The 26,660-nt window shown below is 34.7% G+C and overlaps 2 protein-coding genes across 2 annotated transcripts; one reads left to right on the top strand and one right to left on the bottom strand.

The window, feature by feature from the left end:
* The first annotated feature begins 1,308 nt into the window (after positions 1–1,308).
* Positions 1,309–25,191, top strand: LOC133176457 (PWWP domain-containing DNA repair factor 3B-like). The gene is made up of 18 exons (XM_061311579.1): positions 1,309–1,464; positions 4,133–4,218; positions 4,782–4,852; positions 5,257–5,346; positions 6,215–6,555; positions 6,906–6,973; positions 9,710–9,780; positions 12,095–13,067; positions 13,167–13,261; positions 18,775–18,839; positions 18,967–19,049; positions 19,280–19,346; positions 19,671–19,806; positions 20,049–20,202; positions 20,395–20,458; positions 20,875–21,003; positions 22,464–22,571; positions 23,163–25,191. The coding sequence occupies exons 1-18, from the start codon at positions 1,321–1,323 to the stop codon at positions 23,391–23,393; spliced, it is 2,976 nt and encodes a 991-aa protein (XP_061167563.1). The 5' UTR covers positions 1,309–1,320; the 3' UTR covers positions 23,394–25,191.
* LOC133176464 (uncharacterized) lies at positions 14,521–16,665 on the bottom strand. The gene has a single exon (XM_061311584.1). The coding sequence runs from the start codon at positions 16,653–16,655 to the stop codon at positions 14,952–14,954; it is 1,704 nt and encodes a 567-aa protein (XP_061167568.1). The 5' UTR covers positions 16,656–16,665; the 3' UTR covers positions 14,521–14,951.
* Positions 25,192–26,660: the final 1,469 nt, after the last annotated feature.

Genomic DNA, 26,660 nt, shown 5'->3' with positions numbered 1-26,660 from the left:
TAAAATAAAGTCACAATGCACTAAATACAGCCATTATGCAGCCGTATATTTGGAGAAAGCGAACGACAATCCATCGTTTGTTTACATCGGACGCCATTTTGCTGCAATGCATGATGGAGCCAAAGACTTCGTTTTCAGAGTTCACATTTTTGGAGTTCGTCTAGTGTTTAGTGAACTAAGTTAGCACATGAAACTTTTTGATTTGCAACAATTTACCTGGTTTTATCAATTAAAGTCAGTTCCAAGACTCCTGTATTTTGGATATATAAGTAGATCTGATGAGACAAAATATAAAGAAATTATGTGGTGATAAATGTTAGTAAGTGTAGCAAAGCACCACTCATCATTGCAAGCTCTTAAACAATGCCTGGGTGAAGAGAAAATCCAGACTGTCTGCATATTGATCAAATACATTTTTTTTTTTTACAGTGAACTCAATATTCTTAATCCTCCATAAATTATATATGGTGCCCAAATGAATTTTGATGATAACCAAACAAATGTTTACAAATAAATAATAAACTTACCTTGATTTCATGGATATTGTAGATAGATTGTAGATTTAACAATATTTGTTAAAAAAATGCACATTTTAGACCTTGTTGTGGAAACATTTAGCTAACATACGGCATCATGTGACATTGCAGTCTAGACCTTCCAAATGTTTTGTGCAGTTTGAAGAGGCAGATCTAATTAAGTTAAAAGTGAATATCCAAAGGCTATCCAATAATAAAAAACTGCCCTCACCCCAAAGGTCATACTGTCAACATATTAGTCACTGAAGAATTTGAGATAGATTTAAAAAGAATAAATATCAACAAATAGGAAATAAAGATTTTAACTTTCAGTAAAGTAAATTTTTGTGCAGTTCATGTTTCTGATATAAACTAAACTGAAAAAAAATACCAAAGTTGCATTTGCATTTTGGTAAAACATCAGAATGATAAATAATATTAATATACAAGAAAAAATATTGATTTTTTTGAAGGGGACTTAAAAAAAATAATTTGTATCAAAGCTCTCATATTTATTGAACAGTTAATTCTATTTACTGCCTTAATAGCTTGTTTAGTTTCTATGCAGGAAGGGGTGTATAAAGGTTTTTATACATAGGGTTTCATGGTAAATTATGGAAAATCTGCTGCAGAGGCCCATAAAAAGTAAATGTCTCTGGTTGTATGTGACAAAATCTAGTCTTACTTCAAGTGCACTAACAATAACATGTAATTATCTTGTGTCAGCTAGAGAACATTCTATCTAATTACACTAATAGTGAACTAAGTATATTTCTTCTTAATGTTTTAGCATTAAGTTGATGGTATGGCATCACCTAGTAGCAGTCGAAGATCAATGAATGAACTTTCGCCTGTGATTAAAAAAGTAGACAACACACTGAAGGAGCAGTACAAGATTGGAGACCGTGTGTGGGTGAAAGTCAATAAACAGCCGTGGTGGCCCGCAGAGGTAAAACAGTTGTAGGTCAAAGGTTAAAATGCCTTGGTGTCTTTACGAGTTAAATTATATACAAGTCAAATGTTAGTTAAATTATATACAAGTCCGATGTAATGATGCCTTGGTGTCCTTCCAAGTTGAATTATATACAAGTCAAATGTTAGTTAAATCAAAGACAAGTCAAATTTTATAATGCCTTGGTGTCCTTCCAAGTTAATTTATATACAAGTCAAATGTTAGTTAAATAATATACAAGTTGAATGTTATAATGCCTTGGTTTCCTTTTGAGGTAAATCATATACAAGTCAAATATTGTATTGCTTTGGTGGCCTGCAGAGGTAAATCAGTTTACATTAAAACATTTCCTTATATGGAAATCAAGAATGAAAACTGAAAATCATATACATCATATACATTTAAATGTTGAATACTATAAGGATATTTTTGCAAGGATTTTTTTAGGTCAGCTGAGTCATCAATCAGGTCCCTGTCCCCCTGAGGTGTGGGGCTAAAACTCAAACTTAATGCTATTTTAATGATCTTCTATACTTCTGGATATCAAGCAGTCAAACTGTTGGTATGATTGTAATGAGGTGACCACTAAGACCCTTTGGCCTCTTGTTTTATCATATTTCTACCCCCCTGCATTTGAATTCGGCAGGTCATTATTAGCATTTAGCATGTTAATCAATGTACATAAGGTTGAGTTTGAAATTTTCACCAACATTTTAGAGTGCCACTATTAAGAAAAATTTCAATTTCAATTTTTTTAGCTCACCTCGACGAAGTCGAGATGAGCTTATGCTATACCCCCGGCGTCGGCGTCGGCGTTAGCGTCGGCGTCCCAGGTTAAAGTTTTAGGAGCAAGTCCCATTCCCAAGTAACTATAAGCACTACCTGGACCAAACTTGCATGGATGATGCATCTAGGGATGGACACTACCAAACTTGCTTCGGATGCTGGATCTGACCTAGATTTTCCAGATGAGTGACCAGGTTAAAGTTTTAGGAGCAGGTCCCATTCCCAAGTAACTATAAGCCCTACCTGGATCAAACTTGCATGGATGATGCATCTAGGGATGGACACTACCACACTTGCTTCGGATGCTGGATCTGACCTAGATTTTCCAGATGAGTGACCAGGTTAAAGTTTTAGGAGCAGGTCCCATTCCCAAGTAACTATAAGCCCTACCTGGACCAAACTTGCATGGATGATGCATCTAGGGATGGACACTACCACACTTGCTTCGGATGCTGGATCTGACCCAGATATTCGGATGAGTGACCAGGTTAAAGTTTTAGGAGCAGGTCCCATTCCCAAGTAACTATAAACCCTACCTGGATCAAACTTGCATGGATGATGCATCTAGGGATGGACACTACCACACTTGCTTCGGATGCTGGATCTGACCTAGATTTTCCAGATGAGTGACCAGGTTAAAGTTTTAGGAGCAGGTCCCATTCCCAAGTAACTATAAGCCCTACCTGGACCAAACTTGCATGGATGATGCATCTAGGGATGGACACTACCACACTTGCTTCGGATGCTGGATCTGACCTAGATTTTCTGGATGAGTGACCAGGTTAAAGTTTTAGGAGCAGGTCCCATTCCCAAGTAACTATAAGCCCTACCTTGTCCAAACTTGCATGGATGATGCATCTAGGGATGGACACTACCACACTTGCTACGGATGCTGGATCTGACCTAGATTTTCTGGATGAGTGACCAGATTAAATTTTTAGGAGCAGGTCCATTCCCAAGTAACTATAAGCCCTACCTTGACAAAACTTGCATGGATGATGCATCTAGGGATGGACATGGCCACACTTCCTTCGGATGCTGGATCTGACCTAGATTTTCTGGATGAGTGACCAGGTTAAAGTTTTAGGAGCAGGTCCCATTCCCAAGTAACTATAAGCCTACCTGGACCAAACTTGCATGGATGATGCATCTAGGGATGGACACTACCACACTTGCTTCGGATGCTGGATCTGACCTAGATTTTCCAGATGAGTGACCAGGTTTAGATTTAGGAGTAGTCTCGTTCCCAAGTAACTATAAGCCCTACCTGGACCAAACTTTCATGGATGATGCATCTAGGGATGTACACTAACCAACCTGCTTTGAATGCTGGATCTGACCTAGATTTTCCACATGAGTGAATTTTAGCCATATTTTAACCAAATTAGCATGGATGATGTATCTAGGGATGGACACTTCCAGACTTGTCTTGGATTCTGAATCTGACGTACATTTTCCAGATGAATGACCAGGGTAATTTTTTTGGAGTAGCTATATAATATTATGGCCTGTTATGATTAGACTTGCATAGATGGTGCATCTAAGGATGAAAACTTCCAGACTTGCTTTGGATGTTGGAACTGACCAAAATTTTCTTGATTACTAAACAGGTCAAAAGTTTTTTGAGCAGGTCTATAATTAAATCAAACTTGCATGGATATTGATCTTGGGATGTACCCTGACTAGAAAAAAAATATGATGTGAAATTTGCCTTACATGTAGATAACATTCGTCGAGGTGAGCTTCGTAATCTTTGATTACCTATGTTTTAATTTTTAAGAATTTTTTATTTGATTACCAGTATATATGTATATTACTTAAATAGCTGTTGTTGCTTATAAATACATTTCATGTTCTGCCTTAATCTTTGTCTTTAAAGGTAGTTGAAGATGAATGTATGCAAGAGCTGATGTACGAAAATAAAAGAAGGCCGGTAGTTGTCAAGTACTTAGGAGAAGATGAATAGTAAGTGCACATGTACCAAAAATATCTGACGTGTTGACATCGTTAGTATTACAATATAAGCTGTACCATATCAACTCAGTGATCTATCACTTTTGAAATGCTTGTCCAAAGATTGCTTAGAATTATATTATTAATATTATTATTAATAGAATTATATTATCAATATTATTATTAATAAGAATATTATTATATTCTGTCTAATCAGAGATTTACTATTTATTGAGACATCATTCAGAAATAAGTCATTAGATTGAAAACAGAGATTTACCGTATAAGTGGAAATTTTAGCAAGATGCAAATTTAGCAACTTATCCTTAAAAATTGATGTATATTTTCAGAGAGAAGAAATTTAAGAGATTTTATAATGCTTATTAAAGAAGCTATTACAAATAATATGCAATTAATTGTTAGCGAGATTCAGTTTTAGTGAGGGCACTCTCTCTATTAATGCCAAAATTGAATCCACGCTAAAAAGTCTGCTTATATGGTGTTTAATTTTTGAACTCATGGATGGTATACAATCATTGTATGTATTATTGAATGTTTTAAAATAATTGTTGCAGTGCTCGAATTACCAGTCCGAAGTCAATCTGCCACTACAATTGTCCAATGAGAGAGACACACAAAGTGGAAGGTTAGTCATTAGATCGGTATCCAGTGGTAAATTCTGTCTGTGAGACCACAAAATAGTTTATGCAATTAGTGAAATATTTCCTGTGTTCACTTTTGTTTTACATTTCAAGAGAGATCAATTTATATTTTCTTTTTCTTTTTTTTTTAATTTTGGGATTATGTTGATGGTTTTTACCTTTCTGCTGTGATTTTTTAAAAACTTTATTTCAAGTAAAAATTGCCCATATTGTTCTCAAAAACAGTAGACATGGAGATTTTAACAAAGAGTATTATCATTTAGTGAAAAGTGGCAAAGAAATTAAGAACATCTTTGTAAGCTGAATAATTTTGAAATCATGGTAAGTTTGAATCTAGATATATACAAAAGTCATGTATTTAAATGTCCTTTGTATCTTTTTACTGTAGGTCTTAGAATGAAAACATCGAAAGATAAAGAAACAAGAGAAATATTTTTAAGGGCTTTAAAACTGGCTGAAAATATGGACAAAAATTCAGGTAAATTTTAGTTGCACTACAGTAAGTGAAATCCCACTCAAATGCATCAATTTGACCTGAGAATGTGTTTTTAAATTAATTCCTAGTCATTTTAACGAATTCCTGATCACTGGTAGAAAAATGTCCAAGTCATATCCCATTCATAACTTTGTATAAGGAGAAACACTGGAAGCTTGTACATGTACATGGCACAAATCTGCTTGTGTCATGGCCTTCACTCCATGTCATTTGTACAAGGTCAAAACCACTGATATAAAAAAAAATGGGACATTTTTCATAAGAATTCTTATTTTTTTAGCTCATACGTGATATAACTGTTGCAATAACTTGAGTATGTGTGTCATGAACTAGTAGTTATACATATACTGTTAATGACCTTTTATTCATGAGAATTTTATTTCTGCATTATTATGCAAGGCTGTATGCTTGCAAAAATTAAATTCTAGCATATATTTTTATTATAAAAGATTTTATAAAACAAAAGACAAAATTCTTTAAAAAATTGTCTTGCTCATAAATGATAATTGCCTATCTTGCTAAAATAAGGAGTTGCCAAAGTTTGTTGACTTAAAGCATATACTGTGGAATCATTTTAATTCGTGAGGGTCAATGTTCATGGTTAGTTGAGACATAATTTTGTGGGTAACTCGTATATACAGAAGATTTAATTAATAAATACATGTATGTTGACAAAATAATTGTTCTTGGGGACCATGAATTCCACTAACATTGGTCCCCCACAAACATTGATGATTCCACAGTATCATATATTCACTTCAAATTAAGATGTAAATATAACAATATTCCAGCTTCATGTACATGTATAATAGAATTCCTTATTCAATGTGTTTCTCTTCCACTTGTCCAGACTTAGAAGACCCAGAGGCATCAGTGACAGGTGAAACAGGTGAACACAGAAAACGTTTATTCCAATCAGATCCAGACTTAAAAGATGATTCAGGTCATCAGACTAAGGAGTCGGAGGAATCAGTGAATATCAAAAAGACAGATAAATTAGGAAAATCTAAATCAAAACCGCAACTACAGGAGGATCATCAGATGTCCACTGGACCTGTACCTGAGTCAGAGGAGAGGATAAATTCACCTATCCCCCAGACGTGTTCCCCTAATGCTGATGAAAAGTCACAGTTCACCTGTGGGGCCTCAGTGTGGGTTAAACTACCCAGGCTACCTTGGTGGCCAGCAAAGGTAAGAGATCCACAGGTGCATGTGCTATAAATTTGGCTTTTTGAATGAAACATACAATTAAAAACTGCAGAAGACTCATAATTCTTTAATTTATATTTCCAAGGTTATCTAGAACAATTTTATTTAATCATTTCAAATATGCCTACTTTTCCTTTAGTCTTTGTCTTGTTTCAGTAGTACTTGTTACTTTAAATGGAAAGAAATTCTCAAAATCTTTGTTAAATGTGATATTCATGAAAGCATTTATAGACATGTACATGTATGTAAGTGTAGACTTGTAGAGCTACAGTCTCATTAGCATCAGAGACTTCTGGATTAATTACATTTAGAAAAACCACTTGATCTTGCAGGTGAAGGAAGTGACACAAAGCAGGAACAAGCCGTCTATTTGTGTTGCATTTTTCAATGAAGACGACATGTAAGTCATTATACCCCCTGCAAATGAAGTTTGGGGGGGAGGGGGGGTATATAGGAGTCACCTTGTCCGTCCGTCTTTCTAGCTCTCTGTCTCTCTGTTTGTCTGTGCAAACGTGTCCAGTCCAGGATCACTGAAAGAAAAAGTTTATAATTTGTGTCAGGTTTATGTCTTTCTTATGGATAAACTTTGATGAGTTTCTATTTTACACAAAGATTGCTAATGACCTGAGGGTGTGTCATGACCTTGACCCAAGCTTATTTAGGCAAGTTCAAGGTCACTGAAAGAAAAAGTTCATAATTTGTTTCCAGTCCATATCTTTCTTATGGATAAACTTGATGAGTTTCCATTTTACACAAAGATTGCTTCTGACCAGAGGGTGTGTCATGATATTGACCCAAGGTCATTTGGGCAAGTTCAAGGTCACTGAAAGAAAAAGTACATAATTATACCCCGCTTCAAAGGAGAGGGAGGTATACTGTTTTACCCTTGTGTGTCTGTCTGTCTGTCCGTCTGTCTGTCTAGCTGTCTGTGTCTGTCTGTCTGTCTGTTCCTAACAAATTTTGGTCACAGTTTTCTCAGCAACTACTCATTGCAGATGCTTGAAATTTTAGCACAATCTTTGTTTAGGCATGCCATATGGTGGGATTCATTTTTGTACAAATTCGATGTCAACTTCCTGTTTATCCATGCGTCTGTCTGTACCATACATAACCAATTTTGGTCATAGTTTTCTCAGCAACTACTCATCGCAGATGCTTGAAATTTTAGCACAATCTTTGTTTAGGCATGCCATATGTTGGGATTCATAATTTTTGTACAAATCGGATGTCAACTTCCTGTTTATTTGCGTGTCTGTCCGTATCATACATAACAAATTTTGGTCGTAGTTTTCTCAGCAACTAGTCATCGCACACTCTTTGTTAAGGCATGCCTTATGGTGGGATTCATTTTTGTACAAATTTGATGTCAACTTCCTGTTTATCTAACCATACCATACATAATAAACTTTGGTCGCAGTTTTCTCAGCAACTACTCATCGCAGATGCTTGAAATTTTAACAAACTCTTTTTGTTTAGGCATGCCATATGTTGGGATTCATCATATTTGTACAAATCGGATGTCAACTTCCTGTTTATTTCTGTGTCTGTTCGTATTGTACATAACAAATTTTGGTCGTAGTTTTCTCAGCAACTACTCATCGCAGATGCTTGAGATTTTAGCACAATCTTGTTTATGCATGCCATATAATGGGATTCATTTTGGTACAAATCCGATGTCAACTTCCTGTTTATCCCTGCATCTGTCTGTACCATACATAACAGATTTTGGTCACAGTTTTCTCAGCAACTACTCATCGCAGGTGCTTGAAATCTTAACACAATATTTGTTTAGGCATGCCATATGTTGGGATTCATTTTTTACTAATCCAATGTCAATTTCCTGATTATCACTGTGTTTGTCCATAACTGAACTTGTGTATTCACATCAGAGTGGGGGTATTATTAGTGAGCATTGGCTCACAGACTTCATGTTTGTGTCTGGTGTATGTTTTTCTTATGGATAAACTTGATGAGTTTCCATTTTATACAAAGATTGCTTATGACCTGAGGGTGTGTCATGACCATGACCCAAGGTAATTTGGGCAAGTTCAAGGTCACTGAAAGAAAAAGTTCATAATTCATGTCCGGTCTGTATCTTTCTTATGGATAATAATGTTGGGAGTTTCCACTTCACACAAAGATTGCTTATGACCTGAGTGTGTATCATGACCTTGACTCAAGGTCATTTGGGCAAGTTTAAGGTCACTGAAAGAAAAAGTTCATAATTTGTTTCCAGTCCATATCTTTCTTATGGATAAACTTGATGAGTTTCCATTTTACACAAAGATTACTTATGACCTGAGGATGTCTCATGACCTTGACCCAAGGTCATTTGGGCAAGTTCAAGGTCACTGACAGAAAAAGTTCATAATTCCTGCCCGGTCTGTATCTTTCTAATGGAGAATAATGTTGGGAGTTTCCACTTCACACAAAGATTGCTTATGACCTGAGGGTGTGTCATGATCTTGACCTATATTCACTGTAGAAAAAATGGATAAATAATGCATCCATACTTTCCAAAATGGATAAATGATGCAGCCATACTTTCCAACAGAGAAATACTTCAAAAATTGTTATTTTTTCAATGTAATAAAAAAAACGTTATTATAAGTATTGATGTTTTATTAGGCTGCGCCTTAGTTTCATTCATTTAAAAAATTTAATGAGCAATTACCAGTAAATTTTCACTCTAAATGTTTAAACAAATAGTGAACTGCTCTTAGATCCATCAAATACTAGTATTAGTGACTTGGCACCTTCTCTGAAAACCTTGCGGGGGGTATTTGTCCCTTTTGGACAGTTCTAGTTATACATTGAACTGGGCTAGCAGCAGTTAAAACTATGTAGATGTTCAACTGACATCCTTTAATTTTAGATAAAGTTTTTATAAAATCAAATTTGAAGAGCAAAAACGGGGGCATGTTACACTTTGATGCTAGGCAGCTGTGTCATATCTTGGTTTTTGTACAAACATGCATGTATTACTTTGAGAATACAACTGCATGTTGTTTATTGTAAAAATTACATTTTAACCACAGCATGTAAATGTTTTGTACAACATTTCCTGTAACTTCTCTATTTCCTGTTTTTAATACTTAAGGTACACGAATCGTTGTTTTATTTTATTGCTTGACAGAGAGGACATTAAAGACCTCAAGAAAATCAAACAGTTTCGCTGCTCAGAGAAAGAAGACTTCCTCAATAAAGGTACAGTCACTGCTTTTATTTCGATACATTGGTTCATTATCTTTGCATAGTTTTGATGGGGAATTGGCAGACAGATACATGTATTTTATCTTCATAGCCAGTTTTATTGTGATTCATTTAATCAAAAATTGTAAAATCAAAGATTTTATGCCAAAATAAGGATTTGTTTCTAATGGGATTTTTTCAATATTGATACTTCAGCTGTAAATAAAATCAAACATTGCAAATTTTGTTTACAGAAATTATAATGCTGGTATCAAATAGAATTTAAAAGGTTTAAACAGATTTTGCCACCTACCATGTATGAAAATAAATGAGTGTATTCTTGATAAGGTTATTTTTTAACATACATGTACACGTATATTTACATCAATCACATTTTTAGCTCTACTGGTCAGAGACCAGAAGAGCTTATGCGATAGTAATGTGTCCGTCGTCCGTCCGTCTGTCTGTCTGTCTGTCTGTCTGTCCGTCCGTCTGTAAACAATTTTTCAAAATGCTACTCCTCCTACAGTTTTGGTCTGATTTTAATATAACTTGGCACACAAGTAGACTACACTAAGATACATAATTCTGTTTATCGGTTTTTGATTTCGATGAACGGTGTTGCCATGGTTACTAAAAATAGAAATTTCTGTGAAATACCTTCAAAATGCTACTCCTCCTACAGTTTTGATCTGATTTCAGTATAACTTGGCACACAAGTAGACTATACTAAGATACATAATTCTGTTTATCGGTTTTTGATTTCGATGAACGGTGTTGCCATGGTTACTAAAAATAGAAATTTCTGTGAAAAACATTCAAAATGCTACTCCTCCCACAGTTTTGATCTGATTTCAATATAACTTGGCACACAAGTAGACTATACAAAGATGCATAATTCTGTTTATCGGTTTTTGATTTCGATGAACGGTGTTGCCATGGTTACTAAAAATAGAAATTTCTGTGAAAAACATTCAAAATGCTACTCCTCTTACAGTTTTGATCTGATTTCAATATAACTTGGCACACAAGTAGACTACACTAAGATACATAATTCTGTGTATCGGTTTTTGATTTCGATGAATGGTGTTGCCATGGTTACTAAAAATAGAAATTTCCTTGAAATACCTTCAAAATGCTACTCCTCCTACAGGTTTGATCTGATTTCAGTATAACTTGGCACACAAGTAGACTATACTAAGATGCATAATTCTGTATATCGGTTTTTGATTTCGATGAATGGTGTTGCCATGGTTACTAAAAATAGAAATTTCTGTGAAATACTTTCAAAATGCTACTCCTCTTACAGTTTTGATCTGATTTCAATATAACTTGGCACACAAGTAGACTATAATAAGATACATAATTCTGTTTATCGGTTTTTGATTTCGATGAACGATGTTGCCATGGTTACTAAAAATAGAAATTTCCTTGAAATACCTTCAAAATGCTACCCCTACAGTTTTGGTCTGATTTTAGTATTACTTAGCATACAAGTAAACTACACTAAGATACATAATTCTCTGTACCAGTTTCAGATTTTGATGAATGGTGTTGCCATGGTTACTAAAAATAGACATTTTCTTGAAATACTTTTAAAACGCTACTCCTCCTACACTTTTTGTCTGATTTCAGAATAATGTGGCATACAAGTAGACTACAGAGATACATAATTGGTGTTATTGTTTTTTGATTTTGTTGAATGATGTTTCCATGGTTACTTAAATCAAAATTTCAGTAAAATTGTTTTAAAAGGCTACTCCTCCTACAGTTTTAGTCTGATATAATAATAAATCTTGCCAAAAAGAGACTAAACCAAGGATCATTATTCTATTTATTGCTGTTGCAAAGTTTCAAGTCCAAGTGCTACTTTTATCTTCCTTTATAAATACAACCAGTAGAGCTACAGTCTCATCAGAGACTTCTGGTTAGCTTAAATCACAGCAAAAATATAGGGCACTAATATACCCTCGTAAAATGGGCATTTAAGTCTATTTTTAAATATTTTGAAAAAGAATCACAGGGCAGATTTCAAGAAAATTTGACAGAATGCATTCTTATTATAAAAAGGAATTCAAGTCTAAAATCCTCTAAAGAACTATAGGGCCAATTAAATGTAGAGCTATTCCAGCAAAACGTTTATGAGGGGATGGCACTTTTTTAAAGAGGCCACCATCTTAACAATTAAATTTTTCCTTCTGCCACCACCCATAAAAATGAAATAAAAAAAGTTCCATGTACACATGTAGGTTAGATGCAAGTTTGTGTAGTAGTTGTAGTTGTCATGCATTTTGTTTTATAGTGTACAAAATTTTTCTTTTTTTCCAAGGTATAAAGACTCTAAAAACCAAACAGAAAACAGATTTATTTCAAACAGCATATGAAATGGCTACATCCAATATGTTTGATAAGATGTCCCTGAATGTAGAATGTGTTCCTTTAAATCAAACCTCTAGTGACGAAACTTGTGCTAACCCAGACACTATGGATCCTGAATCTAAGGTGACGTCACTGACTAGAGCCAAAAGAAAAAGACAGTCTGGCAGTGAAGAAAGTCTGTCTGGTAAAAAAAGAAAAAAACATAATAGCAAAACTAGTGACACAACAGTGAACCAGTCAAACAAATCCACCAATGAGAAAAATCTACGTAAATCATCTGTCTCAAAAAGTACTCAAGGTGATACAAAACCAAAGTGTTCAAGTTATTCCAACGTAGAACCAAAAAGGAAGGGGATATCAGTGTCTAGGAAAAAGTTCAAGTCCGCAAACTGTGTGAAGACAACTAGTGATAATCAGGAAGATCAATTAATGGAGGGTGATGACTCATTGCCACAATTAATGAAACGAAATAAGACCAGGAAAGGCCAGATCAAAAACTCTACCTCTAAGTTCACAAAAAAGAGGAAAACCATGAAAAAGAAAAGACGGGGGAGAGGTGACACAAGAACGGAGATACAGGAGGAGAGGGATGAAGAATTGTGTACGAGGGAGGAGACTGTTTACAATGAGAGCAGTTCTCCAATCTCTTATGGTGGGAAGCTGGACTATAATGAAGCCAGTTCTCCAATTCCATATGGTGGTAAAATGGATCACTCGGAAGGTAGCTCGCCAATACCGTATGGTGGAGACTTGAACTCTGAGAAGGCTTCGTGTCTTATGGAAAATATCAGAGAAGACAAAGGTGTTCCGCATGATTCCCTGAATCCAGAGACACTGAAACATTCATCAGACTATGTGGACACTGGAGAGCTAAACAGCAAAACAGACACCAAGCAGCTTACTACCAATGATGATGGGAAAAGGTAAAACAGATAATAAGATTATAACATGTTTCTCAGAATGTCCTATTTTTATAATTAGTAAAATTTAGTAAGGTGTATTTATATTGATTTTTTTTTCAGAGAGGACTTTGACCCCAATCTTGATGCTGATGATTGCTATGTAAGTGATTCTGATGATGAAGATTTACCAGATGTACTTACGCCATCTAGACAAGGTATGATCACGGGGATTCTGCTTAAAAGTACTTGACATTGTTCGTAGTTATAGTGAGGAATGCCACATTTCCTAAACTTGAACCTTTTACAAGCTGCTTATAAGTATATTGTCAAATTTTGCTGTGAAGTGTCAACTCATATCTAGTTTGTATCCTGTCATATGTGTTTCTTAAATTTCCACACCTGGCATGCTTGTCCTGGTTAATATACACTATTAATGACAATCGAGAGCAATTAAACTGGTAGCACAGTTGACACCTTGTTGATTACCTGTTATTATCAATAAACAGATATCTACCCACAAACATTCAAACTACTATCTTTTATTCACATGTAACATGGTATTCAGAGCGGATTGGTAAAAAATCTGGCATTCCTGAAAGTCAATAGAAATAGGATAAAAATATTTATCCTGCAACTACCCCTTGCATTGACCTAATAAATGTAACCTAATAAACCAAAGCTTTATTTGGTCAATGCCCTAATAAAGCCTCTTGCATGTATTCCGATGTTCTAAAAGCATTGTGACATCATGTATATTGCAATGTTTATGCCATGACGTCTTATAGTTTCAACTGCAGAGATGTACCTAAATCGGATGAAAATAGCTTATTTTGGAAGTTAAGTAATATATTTTGCAGGATAAACTAAATACATGGATACTGTCTTGAAATATAGCGATATTTGGGCTTGGGTCGAAGCCTCACCCTCTATCACGTTTTCTTACCCTCGCACGAATATGGCTTATATTTCAAGACAGTAACCGTGTATTTATATATATTGATAGACAAGTGGTAGATAGGATTCAAAATTAGTAGACTCCCGAAGAAATTGGGAAAGCATATATGAACAAAGTGATCAGGTGAGCCATGTGACCCATGGACTCAATAAGTTTTTTAACTGGTCGCTCGGGCTACCAACTTAGAATTTTACTAGTCAATCGATAACTTTCATTATCCCACTGGGCTTGTATGTATGAAAAAGACTGGCCCAAAATCTGTGCTTAAACAAGGAAACTGCAAAGCAGAGCATCCTCTCACAAAAAAGCATATTGACGACAATCCCGTGGTATCCCCTGTCATGCTTGCATAATTTCAGTTACGCAGGCACTCACCCACACATACACAAGCACATTACTAAATCTGCTCCAACTTCCTTGTGAAGGAATAAAAATCATATTACATTGAATGTAACTGAGTTTATTTTCCAATTTTAAAAACTAACAGTTAAAAAAAAAATCATTTTTCTACACTGTTGAATCTTTATTTTTAATCACCTAGTAGTGCCGCTTTCAGATTCTACATAGCCTTTGTTTACCACACATATTTCTTGTTATTATAATACATCGTATCTTGTTCCACCATTGTGAAACTGCATTTAAAAAACATTACATTGTGTAAGAATATACTCCTCAAGAAAATTTGTTTTTAGAAATATACATTGTGTTATTTCAAAGAACAAACTAACAAAACAAGGAAATGTTTGCATCCAGATAGAACCTGGATGTACAAACCTTTTTTAGAAGGATACATAGAACTCATTCAATGTTTCACTTATCTTCTGTCCATTTTTTAATTAATAAAAGATATGCATTGATAATAAGACTGAAATATATATTATTGCAAGACTTCATAGTACAGCATACCGATACATCAGTAATATAACTAGAATACAACACAGTCATCCATATCACTGCAGATATTTGATTTTCTTCACTTGTCTGTTTCCATACGGAGCAACAAACAGATTGTCATTTGTATCTGTACACAGTCCCCAGGGTTCACTCAGTCCACAGTCTATGTAACGGAGGAACTGTCCATCCTGGTCTATGATGTGGACACAGTGATTGTAATCATCAGCTGTAAGGATGTGACTCTGACTGTCTGTGGTGATTCCTCGTGGATTGAATGGTTGGTTCTTTGGAGCAGGAGTATGTCCAGTGTACCTGAATCTCAGTTTCCCGGCCTGATTGACCACCACTACTGCATTAGCTCCATTGTCAGAAACACAGATATCCAGGTTCCTGTTCTCAGTTATGTATTTATATTCAACCAAAAAAATACTTCCTGATGATGAATAAAGTGGTTTACCTTTATCATCAAACTGAATGGTTTGTTTCTCTGTGGAGCCAGAGTAACGGACAACTTTTGATTGTTTGTTGTCATCAATGTCCATAACAACCAGGAGGTCACCAGAGGAGGTACTACAGACACGGTGAGGACTCCAGTTCTGTATTCTGATCACCTCCTCTATCTTCTTATTCTTCACAATGTTCACACTTCTATCATCATAATCAGTATAAACTAGATCTCCACTTTTTGTCACTGCTATGTCCTCTGGCATGTTCCCTGACATGGTTGTAATTGACTTGAGTAGTGACCCCTGATTGATGTTGTAGAGTTTCATGGTCTTGTCATTTCCACTTGTCCAGATTTCTTCATCACTCAGACAGGCCACATTGTAAAGTCTACCATACCCAGTGTCTATGGTGGTGACAGTCTCTGGTTCATCAAGCAGCTGTTTGACTGGAGGAGAAGATCCAGCTTCTGGTGATTTCTGTGGTGTCTTCATGCTGTAGCCATGTTTATCTGATGTTAAAGAACTTGGTGATAAGGCTCCAAACAGTTTACCAAGTTCTTCATGGATTTTTCCTGGAATGAATTTGGGTAAAGATGGCATAATTTTGTCGGGAAGATTTCTGTATATATGTACACTGGAGGTGACACTAAATAGTTTTGACAAGTCATTAGTGTCTATAGCCATTTCCATTGTATTGATTTCTTCCTTGATGTCAGAAATTTTCTTGTTTATTTCATCCAGATGTTTCTGTAGAGTTTGTAACTGTGTATTTTTCATCTCATCAACTTCAGCTTTAAGTTTCTGGACAAGTTTGTCAATTTCTCTGTGCCAGTCCTCTCCATGTTTTGTTATGGCTGTTGAGAGATCTCCATATTCCTTTTCAAACTGACTCATTCTGTTTTGTACATCAGAGGCAATGTCCTGGTATGTGGGGTAAATTGTATCATTTAATTCATTTCTTTCTTTTGTAATACTTTCTTTCTTTTCATCCAGAATTCGCAAGATTTTATATAATTCATGACCTAAATGTTGATTTGATTCAATGCAGCTGATACAGACAGGAATGTCACATTGTTTACAGAACATTTTACATCGTTCCTTGCTATGATATGTACATCCAGGGTAGAGAGGAGTGGATTTCCTGGCTTGAAAACTGACAACTTTGTGACTGATAGATTGATCAGATATCGTGTGTTCTCCCACACAAGCCTTACACAGGTTGACAAGACATGTATCACAGTGCATCTGTACCACAGCGGTCTCACACAGGTCACATCGCATCACGTCCTGGGCACTGGTTTGAGGGTCCATCATTAGATTTCCTGACTGAAGCAAAAAACTCAACATTAATAATAATACATTTATTTACTGGGTTTAAGGGCAGAGGGCAACATGCATTTTGTCAGACCAGAAAACACACTACATGTATTTTCCTATGGCCATTAGGCAGGTAAGTAGATAGACAAGTTTTGTACATAACACATCAGGCCAGTAGCAATGTTTTTCAAGGGGAAGGGGGCAAGCCTAGAAAAAGATTTGACAAGCAATAGAAAACAAGATGTGTTTTTGACAAGTAGGTCAAACTCCAAGGTCAAGGTCAAAGGGTCAAAGTTGCTGGTATCCGAAGGAAGATCTTTTCACAAGGTATACACAGGTGATGATTGAAAGCACTAGCACCAACTTTTCAAAAGTTGTGGCCAAGGTTAAAGTCGGAAAAAATTTAGCAAAAGTGAGTCAAACGCCAAGGTCAAGGTCAAAAGGTCTTGTCGCAAGGAATACACATGTGAATTATGAAAGCCATAGCTCCAACCAATCAAAAGTTATGGGCAAGGTTAAAGTTTCTGCGGACAAACAGACAGACAGACGGATGGACAGGGCAAACAGTATATGCCCCCGAATCTTCGGGGGCATGAAAAAAAATGTAAATTCCCCAAACTCATAATCCTATTTCATGGGGAGGTTGGATCTTTAAGCAGCCTTTGAATAAAAAAATTTCATATTTAAATTACAGTAAAAGACTATCCTCCAGAAGAAGTGGGGAGGGCTGGGCCCTGCCATGTACATGTACTACAAGCCTGTACATGTCGATAGACAAGTCATTACATTATATAAACAAGGTTCATTGTATTTTTGATTTTAAAAGACATTTTTGATACTCATAGTTAAAGCCTATGGAACTGAGTTTTCAGTGATTTTCTGAAGTGTTCATATGCACAGAAAACAAGTTATTCTTCCTATATTTATTACCTGACCAGTAATGGCGGCCTCCTCGTTATAGATCTATAATTATGCACTCGGACCGCGTGACACACTTAGCTGTGTTATCAACCTGTCAGGGTTTATACTTCCTGGTGTAGAAGGGGATTTAAATACCTTAAAAGCAAATGTTGTTTAAAATGCAAGATTTATTTCAAGCACATAGATCAATTCATGTAAATTTGATAATGGATTCATTATAACTGTCCCCCACTTTCACGAAAGCTAGGGGACATTAATATCATTCGTCTGTCTGTCTGTCCATCCATCTGTCACAAAACACTAACTTGTTCATAGCTTTTGAATGAGAAAAGATAGGGCCTTCATATTTCAGGTGTTCATTATCTGTGACAAGACCTTTCCTAATATATTTTGATTTTTGACTCTGTGACCTTGAAGTGACGTACTTTAAAAAATATTAGAATTCCTTTCAACAGAACTTTAACTAATAATGTTAGCAATCTTTCATTATCATGATTATGGATAAACATTTCAATGGATATTCAGCACTTCCTCCATAGCCATTAGACCAGTTACAAACTAACTTGCCACAAAGTGTCCAAGGATAATAAGGACTCAAGTTTGTTCAAATGTAAATTACAAACAAATAGTAAAAATATCTAGGCCCATCTTTAAAAAATTGTTTGTTTGCCCTCTCCTGACCAACTGAACAAAAAGCAGCCCGACTCAAAACTTTTTTTTAACCTCAGGGAAACAATCATTTTTTTATGCATTTCTCACCTATAAATAACTTTTTTTAATTTCATATTCGCAATTTTTTTTTTTTTGAAGAAAAAAATCTTACCTACCTACCAACCCAATTTTTTTTATCCTGAGTTGGGAGAGGGCAAGAAAACATTTTTTTAAAGATGGCCTAGGGTGAAATTGTTTAAAAACTTCAGGAACTTTTGATCCAAAAATTATACAACTTGGGCAGGTGGGAAATATCAAATAGATATTACTTTGCATTCTGAGCTACTAAAAACAAGAAGCATCTAATATTTGTGATGCGTGTAAATCTGTAATAAGTAAAAAGTAAAATAATATTCCAATCCTTAAAAAGTACTTTGACCTCTAGTGATACATGTATTACTGTTAAGATCATATTACAAATGAAGGTACATGTATCATCACACACAATTTTAATCCTGTTCTGATTTGCTGTTTTGTATTTCAGTAACAATTAAAGAGAGAGACATTGTATGGGTAAAGTGGAAAGGATGCCCTGTCTGGCCAGCTTTTGTAAGTACAATGATACTGAAATCCAGTTATCACACAATAAGCTCTCAGTCCTTAAGAAATCCTCTTTTGCCTTGATGTACATAAATAGAGTATAATTGGACTGACAATATTAGACATGTGTTAACAGGTCAGAAGACTGGGTAGAAAAAAGAGGAGGATAGTTAAGGTGTCCCTTACTGTGATTGAGCCTCACAGCTCTATCCCTAAAAGGTAACTTTTTAATTGAAGAGCATTCCCTAAGGGAGACAATTCATGGTAATCAGTTTCTTGATTTTTCATAATTTGCATGATTCAGAGTAATAATTGCTTTAAGATACAGGTAGAACTCTGTCATTATTTACATGTAGCTTTGGTAACCTCTCTCTCTTCATTCTAAGATTTTTCCTTGAGAGTTTATAAAAAACTTTTCGTAATTTGATGTGTATCATATTAATGTTTAGACTGACCCTTAATTACAATCCAAGGACAGTAATCCCTTATAACACCCAGGATTCAGATATCTTCATGGTTTGTACATTACACTTTTCTCAAGAATTGTATATACTAAAGTTGTTAAAAAATATGAATAAATAATTGTTGAGCAGTGCTTTTTTTTCTCTTTTGATATTGAGCTTTCTGGTTCATCTTTTTTAAATACATATTACTTAAGTAACCACAATGTGGAACTTACATTTGAATGAATTGGCTTCAATTAAACTTCTTTCAAAATTGCACCATTATCTTTTTTAAAATAAATTTTATATGATTTATATGGTAAGCCAGAAACTAGAGTGTCTAAATGATACAAGTACAGATTATACATGTACTTTAACATTTTTATTTTAAACACAGGAAAAGGGAAACAATTTAGAGTGTGAGGGTCGGGAGAGATTTACTAAGGCTGTAGATACGGTACACAACTACATGACCAAGAAGATCCTGGGGACCCTGAGGAGAGAGGACACTGAATTCATGGAGTGTCTACAAGGTAGATAACTCTGACTCAGCTAACCTTTGTCCTAGACCATGAATCTTGTACCCTCAGTAGACTTTCACTATCCCACACTCGAAGTATTAATTGGATGATTCTATTAATCCTAGAAAAACACATACGCTATGTATAGACACAAAATCCAGCCATCATCTTCAATGTTATAGTAGAGTGTATTTTTCAGGAGTAAATTTTTGCATCATGATTACGTGATGAATATTTCGATTTTGATTTTTCAGAGGAGGAAGAGGTTTGTGAGAATTCCCCACCCCCATCACCTGTCCCCCACACAGTGTCTCTCCCAGCCTCACCAATGTCCACCCCCAGTGTAGACAGTGGGGAGAGTCTCATCTTTATAGGCTCAGAGGAACCTGACCCAGAAATAACAAAAAGGTGTCTTCTTCAGTACACATGTTTGGACAAATTTTAAAATAATTTGAAAAAAAAAGAATTGTGGGTTTTTCTTTTAGGTTTGTTTGTTTGCGTTTGTACTTCTGGTACTTAGTTACTCTTATAAACATGTATTCAGTAACTGCAGTTATTTTAAGAAGCATATGTATAACTAATATAAATTATAACTTTTAGATATGAGAAGATTAAAGAGAGAAATGAGAGTCTTGTGAAGTTTTTAAAATCTAGTGAAGTAAAGGTATGTAGATTGTTTTAAAGGTAAAGTGACCGTTTTACGTGTATCAATGTTAGTGATGAACAACTTATTAAAGCATGAAGTGAAACAAACCCACAATACTCTTCAATTACTCGTATCCTCAGTGATAATATGGCAACTCTTTAGTTGTTATGTTACTGTGTTGTAAATCTTTTGTATTAATATCTGTTGGATGTTCTGTACAGTGTAAATCTGTTAGCAATATCTGCTAGATATCCTTAGAGAGTACATGTACCGGTAATAGTTTTGTGTAACTTTTGTAGCAGTGTCTGCTAAATAATCTCAGAAAGTAATAGTACATGTATTGTGTAACTTTTGTAGCAATATCAGCTAAATGTCCTTAGAGAATAATTATATGTAAATCTTTTGTAGCAATATCTGCTATAAATCTTTTGTAGCAATATCTGATAGATATCCTTACAGAGAAGAAGAAGAGTGAGAAGCATACCACGTACAGATACGGCCTATCTAAGGCAAGGGACGGCCTTAAGAACCCTGGGTTTGGACCAATCGCTGACGAGGAGCAGGTGGGCTTAATGATAATGTGTTGATTTTTATGGGAATCATTTTTTTTATGCCCCCGGATCGAAAGATCCTGGGGGTATATTGTTTTTGTCCTGTCTGTTTGTTTGTCCATTTGTCTGTCTGTCTGTTGTCAACTTTAACCTTGCCCATAACTTTTGCTTGGTTGGAGCTATGACTTTCATATTTCACATGTGTATTCCTTGTGACAAGACCTTTCTTTGGGTACACCATATTTGATTTTTTGACCTTGACCTTGGAGTTTGACCCACGTTTGCAAAATTTTATGAGACTTTAACCTTGGCCATAACTTCTGAAGAGTTGGTGCTTGGGGTTTCAAACTTCACATTTGTATTCTTTGTGACAAGGCCTTCCTTTGGATACCAACAACTTTTACCTTTTGACCTTGACCTTGGAGTTTGACCTACTTTTGAAAAATTTTAACCTTGGCCATAACTTTTGAACAGTTGGTGCTTGGGGTTTCAAACTTCACATGTATATTACTTGTGACAAGACCTTCCTCTGGATACCAACCACTTTGACCCTTTGACCTTGACCTAGGAGTTTGACCTACTTTTGAAAAACTTTAACCTTGGCCATAACTTTTGAATGGTTGGAGCTAGGGCTTTCATACTTCACATATGTAATCCTTGTGACAAGACCTTTTCTTGGATACCAACCACTTTGACGTTTTGACCTTGAGAGTTTGACTTACTTTTGAAAAAAGTTAACCTTGGCCATAACTTTTGAATGGTTGATGCTAGGGCTTTCATACTTCACATATGTAATCCTTGTGACATCACCTTCCATTGGATACCAACCACTTTGACCTTGACATAGGAGTTTGACCTACTTTTGAAAAACTTTAACCTTGGTCATAACTTTTGAATGGTTGGTGCTAGGGCTTTCATACTTCACATATGTAATCCTTGTGATAAGACCTTCCGATACCAACCACTTTGACCTTAACCTTGACGTTTCAATTGCTTTTAAAAAACTTTAAACTTTGCCATAACTTTTGAACAGTTGCAGATAGGTCTTTCAAATTTCACAGGGATATTCCTCGAGAAAAGACCCTTCTTTAGGTACTAACATTTTTTATCTTTTGGCCTGGAATTTGTCTTGCATTTGAGAAACTTTAACCTTTGCCATAAGCTGCCATACGGGGACATCAGTGTTTCACAAACACATCTTGTTTTGATTTGGCAGCAAATACGTTTTTGTTCCTATGTAATTTCATGGACAGCTGCCTTTTCCTATTCTGTCAGTTGTCAAATTTGTACTGTGTTTATAAACCTACATGTAATTTTGTGGTTTGTCTCGGCCATGAAAACTAAAAAAAATTAGTGTTCCTCCAAATATGATGAACCCATGGTGTTAAGAATTTTGGATATTGTGAAGCAATTCCAGATTTTCTTTGCTCTTTTCATGTTTTTTTTCATCCAAACATATATTTTCTTTTTAGCATGATGACATTTTGAACACTATGTTGGCCTGGTACAAACAGGAGACAAGAGTTGCTAGTGACGAGTTCCCTGATTGGAATTATGTCTTGGATGTTTGGATCCCAGAGGTATCTGTTTTATGAATGACATAACCTTGTGTCTATAAAAGGAATTTCAGCTATTGTATTTGATGTACATGTGTACTTGAGGACTTTATGTAGCATAAGTATTGATATGGGAACAGAGTTGCATAACTTGAATATACATGTTGTTACATTTTATATATATATATATATATATATATATATATAGATATATTTGAACATTTTTCACATGTAGTTACACTTATGTAGTAAGTTATACATACCCTATATTATTGTAAATGATAATCAACTTGTAAGCTTTCACTAAGATATTTTTTCTTTGAGGTGCATTAGATTTACAGGTAGTATTAATTACTTACCCTAGGATTGAGTATTTTATATTGTTTTTAATCTATCTACTCAAACTTCAAACATACATGTACTAGAACTCTAAATGGGGAAAGATTCATCATTTTTATACACTCTATAGAAGATAGTGTACAGCATGAAACTCACAAGTCAAAAAGAAATTAACCCACAATCAGAATTGCTAGAAAATAGATTCATTTATTTTATAAGTACATGTAAATTTATGTTTATACATGTATGTATTTATGATTTTTTGAATCATTGCAGGCCATAGTCTATGCTTTAATAAAGTTGAAGAAGTACACTCGTAAGAAGGCATGGCAGAGGTTTGAGAAAGGTGTGTACATAACAAAGAAAGAGAGGGCGGAGGTCCACAAGTCGATACTGGACAGTGCTAAAAGGATATCCCCCGAGGACGTCCAGAGGTACGAGGAGAATCTAAAGGATAGGATGAATGTCATCTGTCAGCGGAGTGGACTCCATAATATCATCGTATGATTACTAGGACATGAGTGAGACGAGGAGCTCATGGAAAAAGTTATGTATCAGCATTAATGGAATCAAAAATAATTTTTTTGACTGTTTGGCTGTACAGAAGATGATTTATGAAAGGCTTGTCATCCTAGGATTACTGAGGCATGTGTTATGCTGGGGCTCATCGTCTATGAGCTTACTGAACTCATCTTATTACCATGTTATGATGACTAGGGCACACAAGGGCATGAGTTGTTCAAGAATACACCAACAAAGTGAGGTCTACAACATCATGCTTTGGTGACTTGGGGCATACAATCAGTGATATAGAAAGATGCCGAGGAAATGATTTTTTGTTTCATTTGTTAATTAGTGGACGCAAAAGGATCAGTTTATGACGATGATTTAACCTAGTCTATCTTGCACGTACCACCTAGGTTTATCACATAATGTTTTCAAATCTCATTACCTCAATGCAAGCCTGTAATATCATAAATATTTGCACCATTATGAAGCTTGTAATTGATTGCTTCATATAATAGTTTGCTGACATGTACTCAGGTACAATCCTCAAAACTACATTATTGTTACATATACTTGTCAGTGGAAATTAATATCCATTAAAGATAATATATATACAGTACGTCTTTTTGCGTTGTAAACAACTATACGTAAAAGTAATTTAATTTATATGTAAATTGAATTATTTTTCGTAATTTGTTCTCCTTTCTCTTAGTTTTTTGCAAATTAAACGTACAAGTATTCACAGAGAAGTTTTAAATCAAATGTTTCTTTTTAAATTGAATGGATTGTGATGTGTGATTAAAGCATGAAAATGATCTGAAAGATGACCAACAGCCAGTATATACAATGTAGTTTACTATATATTTTCTTCATTGTTAAAGAATATATACTTAACCTGCCAATGTACTTAGGTAGAAAATGAGAATCTGCTTTATATGTATAATGGACTGCACTTTAGAAGTCTTGAAGACCTTCTAAATTTCAGGAGGGGAATTAATTTACATTTTATTACTACATTTGAATTAATTTTAATGAGATGAGGAGCAACTCTCATAACTATAGATGTGGCTGTCTTTTTAAGGGAGATAACTCTCTGCTTTGTGAGTGAAATCATTTATAAAATTTCTGTCTTCGACAATGATGCATGCCAGATTTTGTCCCATATTGTATACAGTGTACTATAAATATTTCAAGATTTATCTCCTTATTTACAAGAAAATTCTTCACAGATCAAGGATTGCTTCCCCTCCCCTTAACTAAGAGATATTTTGCATCTTAAGGTTTGTGAATGTAAGTGCTACATGGTAGATATATGTATATTGTATAAATGTAATTATTTGGTTGGTGCAGAAAGGTATAACTATATGGAGAAAAAAAAAACCATGTTAGGAAAACAATATGTAGCCTTATTTCAAATTTATTTTGGAAATGATTCATGGTGTGTAGAATTTAGTGCAATCATGATTTTTGAATAATTGACAATGTAAAACAGATGATTTATAATTTCAATCAATTGTGAACATGTGATTTTTAAATTCAGTGTTTGAAATTTCTTTATCTTTTAATGAAATTGTTTCAAGAAAAGGTTGGTTGTGATTTTAATAATACTGTACAGGCATTAAATATGACAGCGAAGAAGAAGGCAGTGATTTATTGTAAAAAGTAAAAGTCAAACAACTTCAAATAATATATTTGTTTATAATTAATATGTAAATAGTTTTGATTTTGTTTATAAAAATTTTAATTATGTTTTAATTGTTATATAGTTTTATATGTTAGTACAAATGAAAAGATAGTAAAAAATCAGTTCTGCTTTATAGCTTTTTCTTATTAAAGTAGGGCATGCAAAGGTGCTCACACTCTCAGTGAGGGAAAGGGGGAGGTGCATTTGTAGATGGTGATTATAATTTTACTTCCAATACACACACACAAACTCGAACACAGAGTTTGGCCACTATAGCCAGTGGTGTGAAATACAAGACAAATAATTTAGGGTTTTTAGTCTTTTGACATTTCATCAAGCTAGTTATTTATGCATGATCATGTACCTTATCAGAAATTAGAAATCTCAACCAGAAACTTTACAAGCAATAGCTTACATCACCCTGATCCGACTTTCCTCCATTTACTCTTCCACAGCAGTGGCAACCATTTTGAATGTTGCATGCACAACTTGCTAATTATTGTTACTTGTGATTCTTGTTAGTATTGTCTAAGCCATCGGAGGACTACTCTGGACAAATATAAATGGAATAATGAAAATTCACCCCTGTCATTAAGATTAAGATGGACAAGTTCTTAAACATCTCTTGTATGCTTATTGCAATCTCCTGAGCAAATACTTATGCAATTTTTGACGTGAAGTAACAAACAGAAAAATAATTCAAGGATCCATTTAAAATTTAAGCTATAGTTTGATATACAGTGGCGCCTCGTTTATTCAGACACCTCTGTCACCAACGAAATCGTCCAGATAATTGAATCACTTCTCAAAAAGCACTCTCTAAACGCATTCTTGTATCAAATGTGACGGCAAAGAAAAGAAACTTTAATATTTTGGTGTATTGTTTTTATTTCATAGGGTTAGAAGAAGTAAGTAATTAAAGAAAAAATATATTATAAATGTAATTTATACAAAAAAAATTATAATTATATGCTGAGACCTTCTTTTTAAACTCAGTGAATTTTATTCGCCTTCTCTTTGGCATGTGACTTCATGGGCTAAGCAAATTTTGATCTACTGTTGTTTTATTTCGCCATATATTATAATTACTGAAGCTCAAATGATATGACAGAACTGTTCAGGATCATCATTGAAAATGTTCAAATATAACCTAACCCCGTATATACATTACACAGGATTACTATAAAATTAACTGAACACTGCAAGCTAACTCAAACACATGCAATCAATGGAAGTATTAAAATTACTCAACGTAAACACAAGTCATCTTCATGATTATCAATATTTTTTTTTCTACAGACTCTACGTTTGAATTCGATCATTAAACAATACCTTGAAAAACGTAATCAACTTCTATACATAACACCAGTTTTATATTTCTTTTCTAAAGTAATGTACATTTATAGACAGTAGTGCATTAAAAAGAAAGATATTTCTTCATTTATGTACCTTTTTAAACTGTCTTGTGTGTAAAAAAAAAAAAAAAGAAAAGCGTTTCAAATACACTTACGTATTTAGAAATGGAAAATCATATTTTAAACTTGCGCAATCAACATGATAAATAGCAGTACGAAATCGCTCGT

Source organism: Saccostrea echinata, unplaced genomic scaffold, assembly GCF_033153115.1.
Source record: "Saccostrea echinata isolate AGI-Se365-2 ecotype Australia unplaced genomic scaffold, CSIRO_AGI_Sech_v1 ptg000002l, whole genome shotgun sequence".
Taxonomy (NCBI): domain Eukaryota; kingdom Metazoa; phylum Mollusca; class Bivalvia; order Ostreida; family Ostreidae; genus Saccostrea; species Saccostrea echinata.
This window is presented reverse-complemented; position numbering and strand designations above follow the sequence as displayed.